The sequence below is a fragment of the Pelodiscus sinensis genome, chromosome 2 (genome assembly GCF_049634645.1).
Source record: "Pelodiscus sinensis isolate JC-2024 chromosome 2, ASM4963464v1, whole genome shotgun sequence".
Lineage (NCBI taxonomy): Eukaryota > Metazoa > Chordata > Testudines > Trionychidae > Pelodiscus > Pelodiscus sinensis.
This window is the reverse complement of record NC_134712.1, coordinates 84851295-84876981: the sequence shown is the minus strand read 5'-3', so window position 1 is coordinate 84876981 and position 25687 is coordinate 84851295. Positions and strand designations below refer to the sequence as shown.

Sequence of the window (25687 nt, the reverse complement as noted above, 5' to 3'; positions counted from 1 at the left end):
TGTGAAGGGCACCAAATTAAAAAATCAAAGTGCTCTTCTATCAATTGAAAATATGTCCAGTAAATAATGAAAAACAGAACCAGAGCAACCTTCACCCATGTAGAATAACCAGTCATAGAAAGAAAAATTGCAGGACAAAAATCACCCACCACTCAAACCCACAGCACCTTCCCCATCCCTATCTAAATCCCTGTATAAAAAAATGGGCTTTATGGCATCATGCCCATCGATCCACAAATTGACGCTATTTGGAGCCATGGTGAGGCGTGAATTCCAAAGAGAGGCTCTGATGGTGAATAGTCTGCTAGCTGCTCTCTCTCTCATATATCCAGGGGACCTCTAGTTTGAGCATCTTCGCTGATTTCAGAGTGGCACCAGGAGACAGGGAGACACTATGTCAGGCAGACAAGACCCAGGCCTTTAGGATTCTAATAGGTCAATACCAGCACTTTACACTCCACCTAGAACCCCCCCCCCCCAAAAAAAAACAGTGCAGAACACAGAGACACTCCACCTAATAATGGAGCCACTATATCCTGCACCAGTTCCCACTGGCAAATGGATGTGGCTCTTGCAGAGCACAGTGCAGCAGTCCTAGCTAATGGTGATAATGCTGGAAGCAAAGTCCAACTTTGGGAGAAAAGGTCACAACCCTTGGCGACAGTAAGGTGGAGAAAATTGCACCTCTGCTGTGTGCTTATCTCACTGGACTCCAACTTGAAAATTTTGTTCACAAAAGCTGGACAAACAGCCATAATGAGGTAGGAAGAGGGCAACAAAATTCCAGTTGAATTCTTTGGTTGATTTTCCTAACCCACCATCATCATCTCATTTTATCTGGGTTTAGCCTTGGCTAGCTAATTCTCATGCATACCTCTGCCTCTCAGACACAGAGAAAGGCACTCAACCACACCTTAGGCTGGACAATATGAAGGTATAGAGCTGGATGTCATCTGCAAACTGAAAGCACTTCAGCTAGTATCTCCCCACTAATTCTTCGAATGGTCTTGTATACACATTGAATAAGAGCGATGACAGCACGGACACCTGAGGTAACCCACGAGAGAAACCCCATTACTGCTTTGTTGGTACTCGCTAACAGATAAGGAAGGAGGCCACCTAAGGCTAGTACCTACCAGGTGCCACAGCCATGTCAACACCACAGTTGTGTAGACGGCAGCTGAGAAATCCAGTGGTAGCAACATGGAGACATGGGAATAGATCCTTCCGTCCACCTGAACATCATGCCACTTTTGCAACTTTCTAATCCGGGGGCTGACCAGGGGCAATTCTACTCTCTGCACCACTTAAACCAGACAAAGAACATCTCTAAATTGCACCCAGCTACCTATGATCCCAAATAGGCCTTCCAGCAGCTGGGAATGCAGAGAAGCTCTGGCTATTGGAGTCACATAATGGGGCCAGAGTGAAGCACAGAATCTTTATCCATCAGCAGGTGATGATCATAGACAACATGACAGTGTGGTACCCAGATTAGAACCCAAGATGGCAAGAGATGTTAGATGTCATTTAATAACTGAGCTTTAGTCTCTCTTTGCACAGCATCTTGATTTGAGCGTTACACTCCTATTGGCTGTAGCTGAAGGTCTAAGCCATGATGCTGATGCAGACCTGCTGGGATACATTATGAATGGCATATTGTTTAGATAGCTCAGTAAAACAGCAATGGGGATTTCTTCACTGTCATGGTGGGTTTCTGCTTTGAACGGTCAATTTTTATGGTAATTTTGCAAGGCTGCAGTAGTACATTTCCAAGCTTTATGTCATTTAATGACTTACCAATACACACAGAATCTACAAAGCAGAGCCAAGTTCATTCAGAGATATATACAAAAGTTACAGTAAACTTCCTTTTGTGAGAGGTAAGAGGGGGAAATCAAATTAATGTACTAGTCATCTAATGTAAAAAACACTTACCCATTCTTGAGCAGAAATTTTATTTCCCTTTCTTCCAAGATTATATTAACATTCCCTCAAAACATATCGCATCTAGCACATCTGTATTTTCCAATGTGATAGGAAAAGGACTCCTGGCATTCTGTGGAGAGCCACTAGCATATGCCAGCTTTATTCTTTAAAGCATATTTTTACATAAGTAATATTTTAAAACACAATCTACTTAGTAAAATTTTCAGGTAGATCCATGTTTTTAATACGTGTTTGTACAGTGTCTAGCACAACAGATCTGCAATGGTAGCTTACAGGACAGAACACAATATAAATAACATAATAATACATTAATTATTATAATGATTACTAATAGAAGAACTACTAAGGTATTTCCTGTAAGAAAAAAAAATTAATTATAGAAGGGAAAAAAATTCATTACCTCAATGGACCCTGGTTCTACTTTGAGTATTTCTCCTGTGCTGTTGTCATTGCTAAGACTCGGTGGGCTGCATGAAACTAGTCTTTTCTCTTCGTTTAAGGCATGCTCCAAAAGTTTCTTATTCAAGATCCTGGCAGCATTTTCTGCAAGTGTATACCCTGGAGGAGCAGATAAGTCCTGCCTGATAATTGTTGCCTCAGACCCTTCCTCCTTTTCCATCTCTGCACCCAAACCGAGGGGGCTGGGTGACCGGCCACGGGCACTTGTACACATTTCCTGCATGGGCCCCAGTTCTGATCTGGGTTCTGCTGATCTAGATCTGCTATTAGACCTCGCACATTTTTGGAAGGTCTCCTGAACAACAGGAGTATGGTCAATAATATTGAACAAACTGGAGAGGCCATCATTGATGGTGGTATGAACTGGGCTCTCCCTTGTAGTAGTTGATCTAGCCCAAGCAGACTCACTAAATCCTTTTTGAGGCGTACTTGGTAAAGTCCGATTATTTGGCTGATCTATTTTTGGAAGGATTTTTCTTTGTAATTTTGGAGAACCATATTTGGGAGAACAGCATGTGCGTTCAAACTTGGCCTGGACCTTTTCGATGGCAGGGGCCACCTGCCTGCTCCTTAAACTTCTTGATGGCGATGAGATTGGTGTGGAGCCCCCCTTTGGCGTCAGACACTTATGTGGACTGCTGGTGATGCTTCGCAAGGTTTCTGTCTGCAAGCCAACACTAATCGTCTGGGTGGTCTGTGTCCCTGTAGTTCTTATACCATTGGTTTGACAAGCTGTGTCCTTAAACTGAGGCTCTGCCGAAGTAGAATTAGAACGTATTGCATTTCTGACAGAGTAAGCTACCTCCTTCATGTCATCACTCATGTTCTTGGATAGCTCCAGGCTCTGCAAGGATGAGGCAAAACCCACAGCAGTGCAAATAGGATGCTCAATAGGATGAAGACCGCTTTCCAGAAAATCTTTATGGTGTTTGGTGAGATCACAGGACCACCTCCCAAACACATCTGAGGAAGCACCTTTTGCCTCACCCACACTCCCTTTAGCTTTGGTCACAGGAAACAAAAAGTCTGGCTCAACCTGTTTTTTCCCTCCATTACTAGCTATTGCTGAGTTATCGAGCCTACGGACAACAGGTGGGCTGTGAAAGACCTTGACCCCCATTTTTTCGGTTACAATATGACTCCTCAGTGGCTGCTTTTGGCAGTGGTCTAGGCTGGTCATAGTATTGGTTGTCATAGTAACACTGGTGGTGAGGTACCATGATGATGCTTGGAATGGATCTGAAGTTGAATCACTTCTTACTTTCCCAATCTCTGTCCTTTCTATCCAGGCTTCTGCAGGCTTTTCTGTACTCCCACTATGGATCCTGGTGTTACTGTAATCCCAATTTTTGTTGAACTCTTCAATGTATTTCAGATCATCAGGGGATAGAGGAGGTGTTATATCCTCTTTGCTGCTAGATGAAGGCAAGGTCTTGTCAGGAAGGAATGGAGAAATATCCATCAAACGCTGGAATTCTGACATGGAGGAAACAGATACTGCCCTGAAGAAAAAAAACCATAACAATTAAATCACTGAAAACTGTTATAGAAATATTTCTGCTTTAAAACAGAAACAATACTAATCCATATCACCAACTCAAACTCCAAATCTATGTTTTCCAAGTTCCCTTTATTGCTTTTTTAAAAATTGCTGCATAATTCAAGCATTTTCTCAAGGATTACTGCCTGGAAAAGGTTTAAAATACACAGCAGTTAAACAGGTTTTAAATATATATGATCCATGAACAATGTAATTTTACAATACTATGATACACATTTTAAAGACTGCAAACAGCAAAAAAGCACAAAGAGATGCTGAATATCCTCAACTTTCAGTAATACCAGCAAACCCTCGCAGGCAGTGAAGGTTGCAAACATTTCACAGATGGTACTTGGCACCTTGTTGGATCAGGTCTAGAGACTGTTATATTGACCTAGTTTGGTGATTTCAAGCTTATGTTGCAACTTAACAGAAGTGAATCTGATGGTTAAAGAAACTAAGAGAAATTTTAAAGAATTTTTGGGTTTCAATACAGTTAGTTTGTGCAATTTAAAGCGTTCAGTTGAATCTTCCTATTGCTTGATTGTAAGAAATATCATAAAACACAGAAAACTTTCTAGATTTGGTGGTTTTCATGGACCTTTGGGGGTCTGCAGACTATGTATAGGATTTCCAAAGGGCTCCATGCCTCGATTTCAAAATTTTTAGGAGTACACAAATGAGAAAAAGGTTGAAAACCACTCTTCTAGATAAAATGGACTATATACAAATGAAAATCACCATAATTATCTATGCCCAATGAGCAAACTCAAACTAGATGAGTCACCCATGATTAAAAAAGTGATGAGATTTATAGTGGCTTAAAAAAATCTGCTGTGAATTTTTAATCAACACTAGGGCCAGATTCAAAGCTGGAATAAGCAGCAACTCCACTAACTTCAGAGGCAAATGTACTTACACCATGACTTAATTTGGCCCAATTTATTTAGTCAAGGAAGAGTAGAACCATCCCGAGACAAATTAATCTCTAAGGAAATCCACTAATCTGGTTCTGAGGCAGCAAAGCTACGTACTACACTTGTTCAGGGTTTGCGCCAAAGCCCCAAATCTCATCAGCTAGATGTTTGATGCTTTTTCTGGCAGCTTTACTCACCTTTGAAGATTTCCCTTGTGCGTTTCTTCTTCCTGAAAAAACAAACAAACCCTAGTTATGGCTGAAGCTTTAGATGGCACATAATAGCAGGATTTTGCACCTGTGGGGCATTTTGCCATTTCTCTCTGGGTAATTCCACAAATACTTGAAAATCCTTTTTCAAAAGAGGTAGGAGGTATGTGTGGATTAGGGATGTGAATATTTAACTGTTTAACTGGTAGGGGCTCACGCAGCCCCCCCGCCTGCCACAGGCAGGGAGCTGCTCCAGCTCCGTGGGGCCTGCTGCGGGCAGGGGATGCTCCAGCGTGGCTGGAATAGCCTCCATCCACAGTGGCTCCGGGCCAGGTGCACTGTAGGGAAGGGAGCTCCAGCTGTGCCAAAGCAGTCCCCATCTGTGGTGGGGAGCTGCTCCCTCCCGGTCCCTCTGTTTAATTGGTTTGCCAGTTAAACATAATATTTAACTGGTTAACCAATTAAATGGGATTTTATATCCCTAGCATGGCTATTCATTTTAATCTATATACGAATGCAGTAAATATCAGAGATTATACTCCAAATCTAAAACATTCTTAAATTTGTGTAGTTCAAGTTATCACTAAGAACACTGAGTTTTAAATGACCTTTCACCACAATTAAAAAAAAAAAGTTCTGGATCACATCTTCATGAGTGATTTTGCTCTTGGATCTTATCTGTTTTATATCAGAGACTTAGCTGTGCTGAGTTAACAGACAAAAATGTAGTCCTTTGACATAAGAGTTCATTATAAATTCTTCAGGCACTAACAAATGACACCAGCTGAAACTCATTAAACTAGTTATATTAAAGTATGTGGGAAGGCACTTATTCCTTTCATAAGGGAAATACCTACAGAGAGCTCACAGGATTAAGATACTGTTATAGCAATTATTTCCTTGTGTCAATTCCCATAATCAGCTTTCCTTATGCAGTTGATCTGGAGTTATTCTTTTAACTATGTAGATTTCTAATCAACTATATACAATACAACCTAGGTAATGAAAATTTATAAGTTCAATAACAAAAACTTTGAGAATGAACGGGTTTAATTTGACCCCATGAAAATAAAGACTTTCCCCAAGAACAATACTATTCCTAAAAGCGACTATTTAAAACCAGAATCTTTAGATTAAAGGAATCTGATTCTTATACATATCTTCAGCAGTATTTGAGGCCAAGGTGCTTGATTCTCATTTTGCTTACATCAGAGTCAAGGAATGGAGAATCAGGCTTCAAGTTTTTACTGTTTTGTTTTTGCTGTTAGTACTGCAAAGCCAATATCACTAAGGGAACGTCTATACTTGTACCCTAATTCGAACTAGGGATGCAAATATAGGCGACCGAAATTGCTAATGAAGCGTGGATTTAAATATCCCGTGCTTCATTAGCATAATCTCACCCGCGTGCTATTCCGATCGCCAGCTGATTCGAACCAGGAAGTGCGCTCCGGGCCGCGTTAGTTCGAATCAAACCCCTTGGTTCAAACTAACGTTACTCCTCATTTTTTGAGGAGTAACATTAGTTTGAACCAAGGGCTTTGATTCTAACTAACGCGGCCCGGAGCGCACTTCCTGGTTCGAATCAGCTGGCGATCGGAATAGCGCGCGGGCGAGATTATGCTAATGAAGCGAGGGATATTTAAATCCCCGCTTCATTAGCAATTTCGGTCGCCTACATTTGCATCCCTAGTTCAAACTAGGGTACGAGTGTAGACGTACCGTAAGAGAGTAAAAGTCATAAGGATTCCATTTTTTGTGGTGTTTATTAAGCTCCAATCAGTTACACCTGAGGAAACCTGCTAAGAGTCTTTACAAATTTGTACAGGTTTCTCTGAAGCACAATTTGAAGACTGGGAGGCTGCTTAAAAAGTAAAGGAGGGCCTATTTTCACATGCAGAATTGTTATTAATGGCAGCACAGTGCGAAAATGGGGAGCAGGATACAAAACCACTTGACTCGCTGATCTGAGTGCTGAGGTTACAGCATTGGAAATATGAAAAATATATTTTTTCACTTGTATTCTGAGCACGTATGAGATAAACCACTCAGAGAAAATAAACAGGGAACACTCCCAGCAATAGGTTTACAGTTTTACTTTTTTCTACTGAGGAAAACTAAATACTATATGTATGTATGTACGTACGTACGTACGTACGTACGTACGTACATGTATATCCCCCCACTCCCCCGCCACACTCAACATTCTTGTTTCCTAAACCATTTAGCCTTCTTATTCCTTCCAACCAACATGATTCTCCTATGCAACAATTTAATTGCTGGTATGAGATCACATCTTGAATACCTTTAATTTATTTTTTTTTACGAAGGGGTAGGCACAATTTCTCCCAAGCTTTAAAAAACCCCCAAACCCTGAAGTTATAAGGTGAAGCCAAATAGCTCTGTGAGCTATGATAGGGGGCTGATGGTTTGACTTGCCTAACAAACATGTTTCCAGAATGGCCACATTGCAAAAACAGTCTTTGTATACATGGGTGTGAAAGTTTCTGTTCACCTGTTAGTTACGATTTGTACACACAAACAGCATTTATATGCTGAAAATAGTATTAAGATGTCTAACTGCCTGACCTATGTACACAAATTGAAGTTTGCAGGCATGCAGAAAGTTGTCTGTTACAAAACCTGCAATTTGAAAACTGCAAACAATATATAATATTGTTAATGAATGATTCAACCGTCTTTTCAAAATCTGCTGCATATTTATTTTATATCAATTAACATGCACAGTGAGACTAAAAAGGAAGATTTTAATTCTTCAATGCTTCAATATATTTGTAATTTCAAATGGGATATTAAACTATACAGTTGTGACACTGACAATTTCCTAGCTAACATCAACATAATATTTAGTTTTGTATGCAGGTTTGCGTCAACTAAAGTAACTAGAACCCATTATTTCTGACGGAAACCAAGGAGGCTAAAGGAACATGTTACCCATGCCTGCTGAAAGGTAATCTCTTTGGGTCAAATCCTAGGTCCACTTAAGTCTTCTGGAGTTTTGCTACCATCTTCAGTGGGGCCTGGATTTCACCTGATCACTTCCTTCAACATTACCCTTTGCTATGACTCAGGAACTACCTGGATATTATGCTGAGGTATCAGAACACGCAACTTTTAAGGATCAACAGTTATTTAGGATTCCCTCCTATCCTTTCTAAACAATCAACATTAATTCTCTATAGCACTTACTTGTTTACTGTTGTTTAATGGCACTTTAAGATGGTTTTTTACAATGAAAAGTCTCAGAGGGGTAGCCGTGTTAGTCTGTATCTGCAAAAGCAATGAGGAGTCCTCTGGCATCTTAGCTAATCAAGTCAGGGTGGAAGCGAGTCATTCACAGCATTTGCTGTGGAGATATTCACACACCAAATATCACCACACCAAATGCTGTGAATGACCCACTTTCACCCTGACTTGATTAGCTTCATTAACACAAGCAACTTCTATATATTCCTGCTTCTGTAATTTCCCCTCCAATTCATCTGATGAAGTAGGTTTTGCCCATGAAAGCTTGGGTCCTAATAAATCTGTCAGTCCCTAAAGTGCCAAAGGGCTCCTCATGGCTTTTATAATGAAGTTTTTGACGTGAGCACCTGTCAAAATAGAGAGCTTGCCTCCCTTTTAAAATAGGAAGAGGTTTAAATCTTTGTAACTCCTGGCAGAATCAAAAGCAAACAACGATCCATTTCTAGCGTCCGTTGGCCCAAGGATCAGAAAATTCCTATGGCCTTCTGATATCTTTAGCCTCTAGCCTGACTAACCTCCAGAGTTGGCTCTTGAGGGGCACCGTTAAAATTCAAACTCACCACCAAATTACTGCACGTAATAAAGGCTCTCCAACCCATCACATGATTACAGTAGCATTGAAAACATGCTAGGAAAAAAACATACTTCAGTTAAGCAGGTCAAAAACTTATCCCGCTCTAATTGCTGTGGCCGAGACTCATCTGATTCATCAGGAGAATCAAGAGACAATGAATCGAGGAAGAGGTTTTCAGTGGCAGTGCACCTATCACTTTCCTTCAGCTTTGACAGCGACTGATCGTCAAACTGTATGGCATCTGAATCGGAATAGGACCTTGCCCCCATTGGCCGAGGCACATGAAGATTCCCCTGGGTTGAAAATGAATGAAGGTTACGCTCCTTCTGGTCAAAAAGGACGTCTCCTTTCTGTGTGCTCACTTCCTTTTGAAGCTGAAAAAAGAGCAAATTAAAACTGAAGTTAGCATGAACAATTTGCAGTAACTACACACTGTGTTTTTTCTGTACAACCTCGTCTTTTAAGACTTTGGGCCCTACGCTGTGGGCTTTGCTGCTCAAGGAAGTTTTGTTTGACTTGACAACTTCCAAAATATTCAAGAGAAGTGAACAGGCTCATACCATTTCCTGAGTGTATGATGCAGAGAATGAGGGATTCTACAATAGGAAAAATGCAGTCTGACACCACAGGTGGACACTTGAATGCAAGGGAACCACAGAAAAAGTGATGCTTAATGTGGATTTTCCTCCAAACCCATGTATATTTTTCAGCACTATTTGATTCTGCACTGCAGCTAGTTCTCCACAAGCCACATATTTAAAATTTAATAATTTTAATTGGTGAATTGTGAAAATTATACTATTAGCCAACATTCAGAAAACTGTAATGCAATCAGACTGAAAGATTTACATTAGCATAATAATATTTGGAACAGAACAAGAGACAGAATAAAGGTTTTTTAACAAGATCTACATGGAGCCAAGAAACACAGGGATTTCCTTGGAAGCAACCCATACATGGCACTCAAAGTAGTCTTAGGGTACACTGGCACTTCAAGTTGGACAAGTAATTCCCAGCTCAAGTAGACATACTAGTACTGCACTAGTACTGATTGGGCTAGTGTGCCAAAAATAGTAGGATAGCCATGGAGGCAGAAGGGGTTAGCTGCCCTGACTGTAAGTTCACCTGAAGCACTAGAACATATTTGAGGTGGCTAGCCTCTCCTGCTGTCCACATTGCCATGACTACCCAGCTATTTTTAGACTACATCTGTCAAGCTGGATATTATAACTGCAGCTTGAAGAGTAGGTGTACAGGCAGTCCCCGGGTTACGTACAAGATAGGGACTATAGGTTTGTTCTTAAGTTGAATTTGTATGTAAGTCGGAACTGGCTCCAGATTCAGCTGCTGCCACTGAAACTGACCAGGGGCTGACTACAGGAAGCTGGAGGCAGAGTTGCTCTGCCCCCAGCTTCCTGGAATCAGCCTGATCAGTTTCAAAAGCTGCTGAATCTGGAGCCTGGGACAGAACAGCTGGGGCGCTGCCCGGTAGGTTCCCACAGGACCAACCCGGCAGCATCCCAGCTGCTCTACCCGAGGCGTCCCGCAACAAAAGCCTGGTCTGCTGTGTGTGTGTGTGGGGGGGGGGCGCACTAGCTGCGTCCCCTCCACCCGCAGCAGACCAGGGAGACCCGAGCAAAGCTGCACAGGCGGAGGGACCCCGTCGCCCGTGTGGCTTTGCTCCTTTGCCCCCGAGCAAAGCCGCACAGGCGGCGGGATGCCGCCTGTGCGGCTTTGCTCCTGTCTCCCTGGTCTGCTGGGGGGTATCAGCAAAGCTGCTGGACCCCCCCAGCAGACCAGGGGGACAGGAGCAATGCCGCCCAGGCGGCGGGGGTCCCGCTACCTGGGCGGCTTTGCTCCCGGGCAAACGAGCAAAGCCGCCGCCTGGGCGGCGGCTTTGCTCGGGTGTCCCTGGTCTGATGGGGGGGTCCAGTGGCTTTGCTGGACCCCCCCAGCAGACCAGGAAGACCAGGAGAAGCTTTTCTCGCTCCGGAGGACACGGGCGGCGACCTGCCGCCCGTGAGCTCTGGGGCGAGAAAAGTCCCGTTCGTAAGTGCGGATCCGACATACGTCGGATCCGCGTAAGTCGGGGACTGCCTGTATCTTCAGTTTGGATGCCCGTATGACTCCTTGGCTCTGATGATATTAGCACTGCAGTAAGTGTTCATCTCCAATTAAGGAACTGTTCCCAAGATTTTGAAATTTTGTTATGTTTTAAATGTAATTTTTTTAAAGAAATATGCCACTATCTGAAATCTGAATTAAAAAAAAAAAGCTTGTTTATATGTGCTGCACTGCAGTTGTAGTTGCGCCCCTGTAATGCTTAGTGAAGAGACTACCTATGTCAATGGGGCAACTTCTCCCATTGTTATACGCAGGGCTCGCTGAACCGCGGCGAGCCCCGCTCGCCAGCTGGGCTGTCCGGAGATCTGCGCATGTGCAGATTGCCCGATCCCGGCTCTTCCGGGTTGCTCTACCCGAGGCGTCCCGCAACAAAAGCCTGGTCTGCTGGGGGGGGGGGGGGAGGGGAGGGGCAGACCAGGGAGACCCGAGCAAAGCCGCACAGGCGGAGAAACCCCGCCGCCCATGTGGCTTTGCTCCTGTCTCCCTGGTCTGCTGGGGGGAGGGGGGGGGTCCAGCAAAGCCGCTGGACCCCCCCAGCAGACCAGGGAGACTGGGCGAAGCTTTTCTCGCCCCGGAGGACACGGGTGGCAACCCGCCGCCCATGAGCTCCGGGGCGAGAAAAGCCCCGTTCGTAAGTCGGGGACTGCCTGTACTAAACATTCATATGACCTTTCATGCTTTGGCCACCCTTCCAGTGGTCATGTGTCCATGTTGATGACACTCATGTAACCCCCAAGGAAATTACCTAGATTCCTGGGGCTCTGTCTGCTGGAAGCTCTGGGAGAGGCACAATGAGTTTGGCTTGGCTCCCCCTCCCTACCAGGGACAGAGTCTGCCCGGCAACCCATAGGGAGTGAGATGCCCCTCCCAGGGAGTGCAGGAGGGGGGGAAGAAGCAATTGTTTGAGGGGTCTGGATCCAGCCAGGGCAAGGGGAGGGCTGGCTGTGTGGGACCTAGTAAGCCCCAGGCCTGCATGCAGGGTTTCCCTCTGAGAACTAGCCTCTAGGGACCTGAAAGCAAGATCCCTCAGCTGCCCGAAGAGGATCCCTGCGAGAAGAGAGCAGCCCCTCTGCAGTGACTGAGTCATCTCGGAACCTGAGGCTCATTCATGGAGTGTGTGAGTGCACCATCTTTTAGTTAGTAAGGCAAGGAATTTGTTTGGGGGTTTTATAACCTGCTGCATATTAAACCTGTGGAGGGATTTACCACCTTCTCCCACTTGTGAGTCCTTTGGGCTGTACTAGACCGCGTCAGTCCCACTGCTAAACCACTGCAGAGAAGAATTTTGTGGTCATAAGTCATCAAGGGCCCCAACAAAGTATGCGTACCAACGGGACACTAACCTTACAGTTGCTGGGCACTGGTGACCCTAAAAATAGTGTTTTTCCCTGTTATGTTATATTTCTCTCCTGTTTAACATAATTGTGTTTAATATATTGTATGTGTTTGTGTTATTTTCTGGGAGTCTCCAACTATCTGGCAAGTACGTGGGGATTCCCCTGGATTAGAATTTTCCTCCCAAGCTGCTCTGGTGACTCTGCCAGGAAGGAATGAGGGGGGTGGAGGCACCGCTGAATAAATCCACAGGAAAAAATAAAGTTGAGTGGGTGGCGGGATCCAGAAGAACCCAGACCTATCCATCAAAACCTGTAAGCAGATTGGCATTAAAGAAGGTAACCAGGTGGAGAGGGGGCACTACACTCATTAAAATAATGCTTTAATTAAATTTATGACTGAGCTCCTTGGGAGAGAATTGTTTGTCTCCTATTCTATAAACTGTAGCCACATTTTGCCAAATATTTCATGTTATAGCAGTCTTGGATGATGACCAAGCACATGTTTGTTTTAAGAAAACTTTCACATCAGATTTGACAAAATCAAAGAAAGTACCAATGTGAGATTTCTAAAGATAGTTAAACACTCAACTCAAGGTTTAAGACTCAGAAGAGCTTTCCAGAATTTTAGAGGAAGGATTTGAGGGCCATTCTTTCAAAAGTCTTAAAAAAGCAACACTACGATCTGGAAACTACAAAACCTGAAGCACAAAAAAAGAAAGTCAGCCTTCTGCTTGGTGACATCTGACTTAGCTGACAAAAATGAACATGCACTGCTTTTAATCATTATTGAGCACAAATCATCAGTCCTCTAGATTGGTGGTCAAAGCCCGAAGGGACATATGAATTGTTAGTGCATCTGGCATGTAAATATCTTGGGACGCCGGCTACAAAAGTGCTATGTGAACACTTGTTCTCACTTTCAGGCACTTTGTATTGTGTGTTATAACTGAAATCAGTATCTTTGAAAATGTAGAAAACATCCAAAAATATTTGAACTAAATGGTATTCTATTATTATTTAACAGTGTGATTTAACTAGCTGGGATGATTTAGTTAGGATTGATCCTGCTGTGGGTAGGGGCTGGACTTGATGACCTCCTGAGGTCTCTTCCAGCCCTAGAATTCTATGATTATTTTTTTAAAATTGTTTGACAGCCCTAGTAATATTCAATAGAAGACTTTGAAGATGAACAAGTTTTAAATGCACACGTGAATTAAAAAGAAATTTTGGAGCCCACTGAGTGCATTTGAAATGATAAATACAGATGTAATCAGGGCAAAATTAAGACTATTATAACACAAGGTGACTTCCGCAGAGGTAATATAGTGACAAAGCTGCAAAAAAATTAGGTCATCAACTTTTTATGTCTGGAATAATAATCCCATAAACTATCCACAATAAAATATTTCATAATTTGTATGCCCCTCTCTCTTTCATGTATTATATATAGCGAATTTATATGGGCAGACAGCCATATTTTCAAAATGCTAATTTTGATTCTCAGTCCCCTGGAAATAGGTTGATTTTATTTTTGGATGTTCAGAGCTGTGTCAGAAATACACACAGAGATTTTACAACACCTTTTGGGAAGATCTGCCCTATGCCATTACACTTGAGAAAAATGAGGGGGATTTCTAATCTCCTTTTTTGGGTTAAAGACAAATTCCAAGCAGATCTGGGAGCAATTTATACATTGTTTCCTTAGCAAAGCACACAGCTATAAAATATCATTCATGTGACTGCTCTAGTAATTTTGCAAATGCTGGTGTTACATTAGAGCAAATGAAAACACTGTAAGAACTTTCCATTTACTACACTGGGTTTGGATCAGTCCCTAGAGAGCTGCATTTAAAAACATTGCGTTTGTAATTCACAAAACACAAAAATGAGGAGAGAAATAGAATCCATGTTATCATTCCAGTACACGTTTTAAAAATGGAAGTGTAGAAATGATGCACACAAACTCAGTTAATTCTTTGGAAGCTAGCTATATATTGTATATAGATCCACATAAGCATTCTCCTGTTTATTTATGGCTGTCTGGAAAATGCCAGAGTTCTAAGCATTAATAATTGAATAGATTTAAGAACACAAATCCAGAGCACTGGTTGGAAAACTGACACTCTTTCCATTTCTATTCCTGTTAAACTCCTCCGGGTGTTGAAGAGACATGAGGATAACATTGCTTAAAGAAATAGAAACAAACTTCACAGGAACAGCAACCTTAACATCTAAACAGGTCCTGAAGCATCTCTAAATAAACCTTTAATTGCAGGGGTATGGCCAGTCGATCACGAGGTGTTCTCAGCCCCCTTTCACACACCCCCAACCAAGAGCTCACACTGGCGCTACAACCTCCTGTGAAAATGGAGGTAGCACTAGCTTCCTGTGGCATGGGGAAGGGGGGGGGGGGAAGTCCCACGGCTGCACTACAGATCTGACTTCTCAGGAAATGCACCTCCTGTTGTGAGGAGGGGAGGAGCAGCGCGTGCTTCCTGAGAAGCCAGGTCTGACACGCAGCTGCGGGATTTCCTCCACACGCCAAAGGAAGGAAGGCAGGCATGCAGCATGGAGAGGGAAGGAAAGACAAGAAAGCGCGTGCGCCTCCCCTGCCAACAACAGCGTGCGTATTTTCTTGTCTTCCCTTCCTTCTCCATGCTCGGGGTAGGGGAATAGGGTTAAGATAGCAGTGCAGCATCTGGAGCAGCTTCGTCCAGCGCTACCCAGAGATTCTTGTACCTGGTACTGGCTGAGCTGTCCCTGCCCCATCCCCCTGGCCAGCCCTCCCCAGTACCCTGCCCCCTCCCTCTGCCCCCACCAGCATCCTGCCCCCACCAGCATCCTGGCTAGACCCCCACCAGCACCCTGCCCCCTGGCTAGATCCCCACCAGCACTCTGTTCCTGCCAGACCCCCACCAACACCATGTTCCCGGCTAGTCGCCTTTTTAGAAATTGACTAGCCCGAAGTAACTGCCCTTGTCTACACGCAGCAGTGAAACGGGATTCTGATTTAAAGCCCCTAAATCGAATTAGCTGGTATTCCTCCTGCAATGAGGTTTACCAGCTAATTCGATTTAGGGCTTTAATACCTTAACAGATGTATTGGAGCATAAGCTTTCGTGGGCAAAGACCCACTTCATCAGATGCATGTCAATTGCCAAATGTGGAAGAGAAATGGAATGGGCAGAAATTCCATAGGAGAAGTATCAGAAGCAGTGACTGAATATTTGGCCTTACTATAGCTATTTAGCTGTTATCAGTCTGGCTTCTTCAGCATCATCATATGAGTTCCTTTACTAGAGAGAATAATGCAAATCAAGACTTAACTGTTTTTGGTGGTGAATTGATGGATGGTCAGATTTTCTGGACAGGGAGTGATCTGCCAAATCTTCACTAACTTATGGTTACTACCTTTCTAATGGCAGGTAAACGGATCCCCAAGATCCCACCTCTCTGCTCTGCCTCTTTCTCCCAGACCCTGCACCTGCTTTGCCTCTTCCCTAGGCCCCACCCCCTTCTTCACCTCTTTACCCCAAGACTTTGCCCCTTTCTCTCTCTCTTTCTCCCCATATCACAAAAGCCTGACATCAGGGCTTGTGTAATGGACTCACAAGCTGAAATCCGGACATTCTGGGTGAAAACCAGACAGCTGGCAACCCCAGACTAACCTCAACTGTTGGTTTTAGATGTTCGGCAAGAACAAAAGATGTACAAAAGGTTTCAGATGGAGGCAATCAATGTGATTACATCACACATGCACAAATGGAGCAAGGCAGGAAATGACCTTTAAACTGGGACTGATTTCTCAGATGCTAGTAATGCATGTCAGATACTGTGTTTCTCTCCTCCCTACCCCTGCATGTTTTTATCATTGCACATTATGATTATGTTTCTTGACCACAATCTGAATTTGAACATGTTTCAGTTAGCATTTACAGCTAGTCCCTCCTATCAGCCAAAGAGCTCTTACCTGTTCTATCCTCCTCAGCAATTCCTTCTTTTGTCGCTCCCATTCTCGCCGGTCTCTGTCCAATCTATCCAGAAGCTCTCCCTTTTCCCTGTTCCAGTTCTTCTCACTGTGCTGGAGTTGCCATCGGAGGTCCATCACCAAGCTGTGACTTTCAGCCAGCAATTTCTTGTGTTCTTCTCGCTCCCTCTTAAAAGCCCCCTTGGAATCAGTGGCCAGGATAGTTTCGCCCGGGACTTTTTCACTCTTCCCTTCCAGCTGTCGGTAAAATGAGAAGCTGTTTGTTATTCTCACTTCCCAGGTGAAGCTTGTATTAGACAATAAAGTCAGTGTAAAGTAATATACTGTTAATGTTTTCACATTCAAAATATCACTAACAAAATGCAGTTTTGCTCAGTAAAGGTAACGAAAGTAATTGCACAATGGGGACTACTTGTTTTTAATGTTCACAGTTTCCAGATCCACTCTGTTCAGTTCACCAACAAAAAGGCAATTTCCCCAAATTCTAGTTCTGCAAATCCACCCTGAGATTTACGCTGGGCACTTACTAGCTGGTACATCTCACACACACAAAAAAAGATAATACAGAGCCATACAGAACCAAATTCTGACTTCATCACTGTGCCTACGTAAGCACAACCTGCCAGTCCTCAGCCCTGCTTGGACTGCTTTGCACGGTTCCATCAGTGCAAAGTAGCCCTAAACCCAGTGGATAGGTCCCCTGGGAGCCCCTCTGTACAGGAATCCTCAGGTAGCACAGAGGGTCTATTCTGAATCCTTACTCATGGCTTCTGATGAAAGGGAAAGCACCAGGACAAAAAAGTGTATCATAGATGTTCCTAGGCCTTGTAATTTCTGGCATTTGGAGTGGTCCTTTGAGCAGCCTTCAAGCTAGGACTGGAACCTTACTTACTCACCTCTGATATCTACAGTGATCACTAAAGGTGATCTGCAAACAAAGTATGCAGTCATGCATATTAGGCACTGTCCAGTCTTGCATTGCTCCTGGGGGAGCACTGGATGGCATTATAAAGATTTCCTATCCCACAACAGAAGCCCCAGATGCTGATTATTCAAAGTGCCATCTTAACCCTACAACTTTGTTAGAATCTTGGTGGAAAAATGTCACACCAAATGGTAGGTTGGCTAGCATGTTTATGTTGTGGAGGCTTGCTAATGACCAGGACTAATTCTCAAGGTTTCCTGCAGCACTGAAATGTTAAATGCAGGCTAAAAAGCGATCCCCTTCTTGTAATGTGTGGAGTTTGCATTACCATATTTGTAAGTCAATTTATTCTTATGTTTAGAAAATGACCAGGGAAAAAAGCAAACTCTGGCAAGACACACTCTCTCATTCACCTTGTGTGCTCTAAAAAAGGAGTGTAATGCAACTCTTGTACAATCTATGACAGACTTCAGATTATAAGCAAAGAAGCTGGTGACCAGATCACACCTCCAAAGCTACCAGACTACAATTCGTTGGTCAGGGAGCACCAAGAGGGTATGCTAGACAGGTGTGATCTTCTCCACACTTCAGATATAAACCTGGAGGAGGAACAGTTCTCCTGCAGCTTCTCTGCCCCAAGTGCACCTGTGCAACCCAAAGCAGGATTTAGCTGTAACACTGGTATCTCCATGTGATACATTCTGATCAGTTTTATTCTTTGCATTGATTTTGGGGAATGGAAGGGGAGGAGAACCAACCACCACCCAACAATTGCCACATGTCATGACATATTATTGGTAGGATCACACAAAGATAAAGATAGTTAGAAGAGATCATCGAGCCTGATATAGCCACTAGTTAGGAGGGTGCTAAAGTCAGAAATCTATTTTTTCCTGTGTCAGTATATAGTGAGCAACTCTTCTCCACATACTTATTCCAATCATGGGGCTGACTACTTTTCTATCTGAATGGCAATTGCACACACACAAACGTACAGTAACTCCACACTAACAACTGCAGTTTGTCTTTTTTCTTAGTTTTTTTTTCTTTACTGCCATTTAAAGTTTAATTTAAGAAAAATTGCCATAGAAGATTTTTTTAAATAATCACTTAGAATACTTTTGTGCACTTACAAGCATTTGATCAGAAATCAGATTTCAATTCCACTAAATATAAATAAAAGTTATTCATGTACTCTGAGAGAAAAGCCTCTAGCACACAAATCAGGAAAGAAGTGTTCAGGTCTCAATTCTGAGAGTCAGACTGAGTCTCTTGATAGGGTTCTGATGTATAGTAAATCCTCTGAAATGTGTCACCTGTGTAGTGAATATTTTTATTATATCTGCTTTCTACAGAGGAGTTAAAGCTATACATCTTCCTACAGAAGACAGAAAGCTACAAATCTTTCTTACAGGGCCTAAACACTCAGTTTTGCCCATTTAATGCCATACACTAATACTTTAGTCCATCAGATTAAAAAATGAATCCCAGTGGCTTGCTGCTGGCTTGTTTTTATACTGCCTCAGAAAACAGGCGTATCCTGCGCCTGTACAGAGCTCTGCTGCCCCAGGTACCTGGGTTGACAGATATGATTCTAATAATAGCCTACAATAGGCAGACAAAGCAGTCCCTTCAACTGGACACAACATAGCATCATCCACTGTAGGGATGTAAAAGATTAGTCAAATAGTTGACTACTCGATAAGCCTAGGCTTCTCGGATCATCGAGTCGACTCGCATTTCTCCCCCCCCCATTGTTGCCTCTATATCAGGCAGTGCTGGGGGGGAGAGCTGCCTTAAAAGCCAGTTTTCCCCCCAGCACTGTTTCTGTGAAAAAGGGGGACGAGGGAGGCAGAGGCGCTGCGGCTTTGCCTTTTAAATGTTTGTAAGAGCCACCTGGCTCTTACGCTGCATAGAGACTAAATGCAGACCTTCCTTTTTTTTCCCCAAAAGATGCTTATCCTATGTGTCGGATTGTTTTCTCCTACATGTCACTGACAAGATTGTGAGCACCTTCCTTCTGAAGAAGAGAGAGGATTCATGATAATTTTGTTTTTTGCTCCTGCAGGCAAGTGAAGGAACAAAGAGGTGCAGAGCGGGACCCAGCAGGACCCAAGGTAAGCCTTTGCCTTTTAAATTACATTTAAAAGGTAGAGCTGCAGCAGGGGTAGCGAGCTCCCCCCCACATCGACTAATTGAATAGTCGATGAAAATTCCATCAACTACTTGATTAGCTGATTATCTACAATTTAACATCCTTAATCCACTGTGACTTTGACTTGTTGGTTTAAACAGTAATCTACTCACCTGATGGGTTTAATACTGTTAGTGGGCTGTTTTATTTCCAAAAAGCATCTAGTGCAGCAGTAATCGATGTATCATTTTGAGGCACTGACCTAGCATCACGGCATTGTTACTTGAGTGAATGAGGAACTATTATGGAAACACTGTGATGTTAAGTAACTTTTTCATATGCATATACCGATAAGTTACAGATACCTATACATTTCATCCTCTTTGCTGAACAATTACCAACCAACTCTTATAATAAAATAAAGGGCCAGATTCTCATACATGAATCGTCACCAGAACAAAGCTGAAGTTACTCATGGAGTAAGGCATGACGGAGGTGCAGTAGCCTGCAAGAACCTGGTCAAAAATAATGATCCCCTCTCTGATTCTCATGGACTTTTTATTCCAGTAATTGCTTAACAGTAATTCTCATCAATAACTTTCACTTAGCTCCAGACCAGCTTGGGAATCAGGCCTTTAAATAAAGTCACGTCTTTTGGCACAGATCTCGGGTATTGTACCTGCTCCAGACGACACTTGAGCTCAGTCCATTCCACCTCCCATGCTGCCTTGTCTGTGGCATACTGCTGCTGAAGCCCATGTCGCTCTCGTTCATCATCCCGGAGCTCAGAACGGAAGTCGTCCAACAATGTTTTCAGAGCATTTAAGAGCCGTCGGTTTTCACTAGCCTACAGAAACAAAAAAACAAAATTATTATGAATCCTCCCTATTCTTCAGAAGGAAAATGCTCATATTCTTGTCAATGACATGAAGGAGTAAACAATCAGGCACATAGGATAAGAAGTGACGAGCATCTTTTGAAAAAAAATAGGAAGGTCTGCATTTAATGTTCAAAAAAGACGATCCTGCAAGGTGCACAGCATCTTTTGTGGGAGTTGAGGGCACGCACATAGGGCCATACTTAGCTATTCGCAGAATACATAGTTGTGTAGGGTACCCAAAAATCTAGGGTACCACTGCGTCTTAATGTCCACCCACATGCCTCTTCCTATCCCTGTTCTATGGCTTTGCTTCCTCTGGAGAGGATCTTAACTTAAAAGTGAAAAGAGCTGCCAGACCTTTTAGCAGAGCACTGAACCTGTGAAACGATCCATTCAAATGGTAATGAAGCCATTCAAAAAGCATTTGCCAACCAAAGGTATATAATGTCAGTTTCTGAATCTGGATGCAAAACCCTGTTTAACTAGTTAACTGGTCAAACAGTACATTTAACCAGTTAACTACTTAACCAAGATCCCATAGGCAGAGGGACACTCCAACCTGGCAGGGATGGAGTGGCCCCTTGCCTGCAGCATATGGCACGGCAGCTGCACCTGGGCTGGAGTAGCAGCCCACCCATGGTATGGGTGGACCCAGATGGTCTGGAGCAGCTCCCTTGCCCCTGGTGTGGTGCAGGAAGTGGGGCTTGTCCAGCCCAGCCAGGCTACCAGTTAACCAGTAAACTGATTATATCCCTGTTTTTGAATTTACTGTGTTAGTCTGCAGGATCTTAATTTAAAATTTGCTTTAAAATGTCATTAATGTTCTGTTGAAGTAAAAATCTCTAAAAAATTACCCCCCGCGCCGTACTGCCATTGGGCAGAGGGCACCAGTTGAATAGTACTGGGTAGTGCCCCATAAATGTTAAGGACATCCCAGGCACAGTTTCTTGAAGGAGGTACTCAGCATTTCTCAGGATTGAGGCCAGGGATGTAATTGTGTAGCTGAATAACCGATTAACCGATAAGCAAATGCTTATAGGTTCATGCTACAGACCAGTGTTTCTCAACCAGTGGTATGAATACCCTTAGGGGTACTCGAGAGAAGTCTGGGGGATACGTCAGTACAACTGAACTTGGGAGAAAACTGGATTTTTGTTTTAGTTTTATACACTTTATTATTGTTGTACTTTTTACACCCAAAACCTCCATCGCCCGCCTAGCTATGATTAAGTTGTTTAAACAAATGTGTTGCAATGGTAGAAAAAAAATGTGCGTGTCTGAAAACTGTAGGTACTGGGGGTACTTGTAATTTTTTTTAAAGGGGCACTTTATAAAAAAAAAGGTTGAGGAACACTACTATAGACTACACATATTTCCCTCCCCCCACCAGTAAATTTTTTAGCAGGCTGGCCAGCAGCCCAGCTCAGTCCTGGCTCACACTGGGTCTGGGACCTACCCCAGCTGTGGCTCTGCATTTAAAGTGTATTAGGACTCAGGCGGGCAGGCAGCCTGGCTCAGTTCCAGCTCACACTGGGTCCGGGAGCTCAGACTGCCCCACCCCCAGCCAGGGGCTGCTGTCTCCTTATCAGAGGTAGCAGCAACTGGGCAACAGGCAGCCAGTCTGCGAGGCGATTTGGTTTTTAAACTGGCTCCCTTCGCAGACAAGCTCCTGCCTGCCACCCTGTGCTGCTGCCTCTGATAGAGCAGCAGCAGCGCAGAGTGGCAGGGAGCTCCTCCGGTGTAAGGCTGGAGTGCACTGGCTGTAGGGCCCGCCCCTGGGGACTACAGAATAGTTGACTAACCAATAAGAATTCACGAGGTTACTCGACTATTCAAATCACCAATATTTAACATCCCTAATTGAGGCCACAAATTATAACTTCCGTGGCTCTTAATTTAAAGCTAAGAAATAAATTTTTATCTTACATGTGCAACTCTGTGTCTCATACAGACATCCGATGAGCACCAAACTCAAGTATAGGTACTTTACAGAAGATGCTAAAGGATTCATTTCCGATGCTCTGGCATTGCAGACAATGTTTGACAGTCTCCATTTGGAGCAAAGCAGCACTGTTTCGATCCAGAGTGATTCATTATTCTGCTCAGCCCTGCGCACTTCTGTATAGAATGGCACCGAGTAAGGGTGTAGTTTGTTTTTGGACGCAAATATGCTATCGGTATGGGGTCTACTTTTCCTCTTTCTGCATATGATCAGAGAACAAATACCTGTCCAAATACAGTAATGGGAATCTTTTTGTTGCATTTAAAATGTTCTCTGACAGTCATAGAAAACCAGGCAAAACCAAGCAAAGTAAAAGTTTAGATCGGGATTAACCTGATAGCTGGGCAAATACAGAAAAATAATTCTGTGCATAGTCATTCAGATCTTTATATAAATTCATTTTGTCAACATTCACAAGCCTTTTGCAGTTTGCTTTCTGCAAATATTTTAGTGGTTAAGCAAAATATTGGAGAATATTTGGGAAAAGTTCATCTTCAGTCAGTCAGTAAATCAAATGCAATTCCCCAAAACCTGTTTCTAATAGTCGGACTCCTCCAATTAAGGAACAGAAATGTATAATGTGATTAATGTGATGAATCAAAGCTCCAAATCAAAATTTCAAAATAAATGTCTCACAAATGAGCTACAGAATTAGAATTATGCACACAATCTACCCAACACGTTAATTTGAATAGCAATGCCCTTTAAGAAAATTACAATCTGTTAGCAAACAATTTATGAGCAGAAAAGCTAGGAAAACTCATTGACTAAACTCATAACAAATTATTCAGCTGGCTTTCATTAATGTGTAAGTTAACACTGCTACCTTGGGAAGACTTAAATTAGCTGATTTGATGCATGGATGCTTGACTAATTCCCTCTGTTTTCTCACTAAACTTTGTCACTTTTTGACTTCTACCTATTCTTCTTGTCTGGTGACTGATGAAATTCAAATATGGGGGCTATTTTCAGATTGGGTAATTCATGCTTGCAGAAATTTAAACAAGACACAAAAAGGACTCACATTGCAAAATTCAGATCTATATTTGCAACACCCCAAAGTCTAGGTGTGGCTGTATCTGCAGTACTTTGTAAAGATACAGGCCATCTGAAAATTCCAGATGTGGGTTTGGATTTTAAACTGTCCCTGAAGTTCAAGGCTATTTAGCTCTAGTTGCTTGGTTGGGACCCATGAGATCCAATATAAATATTTTTTCCATAATCATTTGCAATTATTGACCTAGATTTAAATTGTAAATGCAAAAAGTAGCTCATAAAACCAGAATTGCTATTCTATGTAAATCTCATATTGTTCTCTTCAGGGACTGGCTAAAATCCTCCAAGTGATCTCTTGGTACATAGACAATATATTGCAATAGAGATTCACACCACATTTTGCATACTTCAGTGCTATGGTTCTATAGCATGGACTTACAAATAGTCACATTAGAGAGCTAGAAGTCCCATTATATCAGCTATTCCATCCTACCAATGCAGGTTTACTCTTAATCTAATATTTTCTAGTACTTTGTCCGGTGTGGTTTGAAATACAGAATTGTGCATGTAAATGCTAATGAAACATGCCAAATATTCTTAGAAAAATTATAGTTGATATTATTCCAAACAATAATACTCCTGGGGGGATTCTGTGCATGCGCGCGCGCGCACACACACACACACACACACACACACACACACACACACACACACACACACACACACATATAAAATTCTGCACACAATATTTTAAAATTCTGCAAACTTCCAGCATGCAATGGCTCCTGGCTGCTGGCCCTCTCCAGGGGAGCTGGCTGTACTGTGGGCTCTGCAGTAGAATCTGTAGCACGGGGCAATAGCCCCATCTCTAGGAGTAGGGCTGGAAGCTAGTGCACACCGATGAACAATGTAACCATACCAGAAACCACCCCAACCCCGACTCAACTTACTCATAGACTCCAAGGTCAGAAGGGACCATCATGATCATCTAGTCTGACCCCCTGCACAATGCAGGCCACAGAATCTCACCCACCCCCTCCTAGAATAATCCTCTCACATATAGCTCAGATATTGAAGCCTTCAAATAATTTGAAGACCCCAAGATGCAGAGAATCCTCCAGCTGTGATCTGTACCCCATGCTACAGTGCCCTCTATTCCAAAACCCGTGGCCTCACATCCCATTCTGGAGCTCTCTCCTGTACCTCAAATCCCTGATCCCCAGCCCTACTCCACAGCCCACACCCCCAGCTGGTGCCCTCACTCCCTCCCCTATTACCCCAACTCCCTGCCTCATCCCGTAGCACCCTCCCACACCTGGAACACTCATTTAGAACCAAACCCCTCATCCCAACCCCTTGTCCCAGCCCAGTGAAAATGAGGTTGGGGGAGAGTAAGCTACTGAGGAAGCGGGAATATAGTGAGTTGGGGGTGAGGCGTCAGAGAAGGGGTAGAGCAGGAGTGGGGCCTGGGAAAGGGGCGAGACTATGGTGTTCAGTTTGATGCCAAAAGAAAGTTGGCAACCCTAGTCCAAATACCTGTACCCCCTACCTCTCAAATTCCAGCTGTGTCCCCGCAGGCCCAGACACCTATACCCCTTCTCCTCCCAAGCCCAGTCATCTATCCTCCTTTCTCTAGAGCCCAAGAATCCAGAGAGAGAAACAGCACGATATTTGGTCTCAGGCTTGCATGAAATTCCCTGCATGCCATTGTCTCCTTCCCTTCCCTGGGAACTAGGGATGTAATAGTATAGTCGATTAACTGATTAACCAGTAAGCAAAAGTTACAGGTTTAATGCTATAGACTACACACATTCTCTCTCCCTGCCAGTACATTTTTTAGCAGGCTGGTCAGCAGCCTGGCTCTATCCCAGCTTGAGCCAGGTCAGGGCCGGCTCTAGGCACCAGCAAAACAAGCAGCTGTTTGGGGCGGCACATGTCCAGGGGTGGCATTCTGGCCAGCCTTACCGCGCAACGCAGGCCTGCCTGTGGCCGTCCAAGGCAATGGGCGGGGCGGCGGAGCCAGCGGCCTGCAGGGGGAGTGCGCGCTCTTGCTGCCCCATGCGGCCGCCTGGGAAGAAGGGTCAGCGCCTCAGTGTTGGGCGCGGAGGGAACCTCTATTACCTCCTCCGACTACAGAAACAGCCACGGCCCCGCGCCCTGAACTGGCGAGATCCCCCCACTCCCCGCTCTAGCTCTCTCCCCTCAAATGCAGCACCCCGCCGGCTCACCACCACCCACAACCCACCCGGCCTATAGCCTGCTCGGCCCCTCTCCTGCCTTGCCTCACCACACGCGGCCGCTGAGCTGTCAAGCCCAAGAGCAGCGGCACTTTGGGAATCAGCGAGTGACCCACTCCCCCAGCCCACAGAGAGCTCCCACTGCCCT

The 25687-nt window shown here is 43.8% G+C and overlaps 1 protein-coding gene across 3 annotated transcripts in view; it reads right to left on the bottom strand.

Annotated features, from left to right (window-relative positions):
* Positions 1 to 25687, bottom strand: part of MTCL1 (microtubule crosslinking factor 1) — a 167702-nt gene that overhangs the window by 7592 nt on the left and 134423 nt on the right. For all 3 annotated transcript variants that reach the window (XM_075920965.1, XM_075920966.1, XM_075920967.1), the window contains 5 exons: positions 20104 to 20271; positions 16348 to 16602; positions 8988 to 9290; positions 5064 to 5095; positions 2351 to 3911 (listed from right to left, as the gene is read on the bottom strand). In XM_075920965.1, the coding sequence (XP_075777080.1) occupies positions 2351 to 3911; positions 5064 to 5095; positions 8988 to 9290; positions 16348 to 16602; positions 20104 to 20271 (2319 nt within the window). The remainder of the gene's footprint in view (positions 1 to 2350; positions 3912 to 5063; positions 5096 to 8987; positions 9291 to 16347; positions 16603 to 20103; positions 20272 to 25687) is intronic.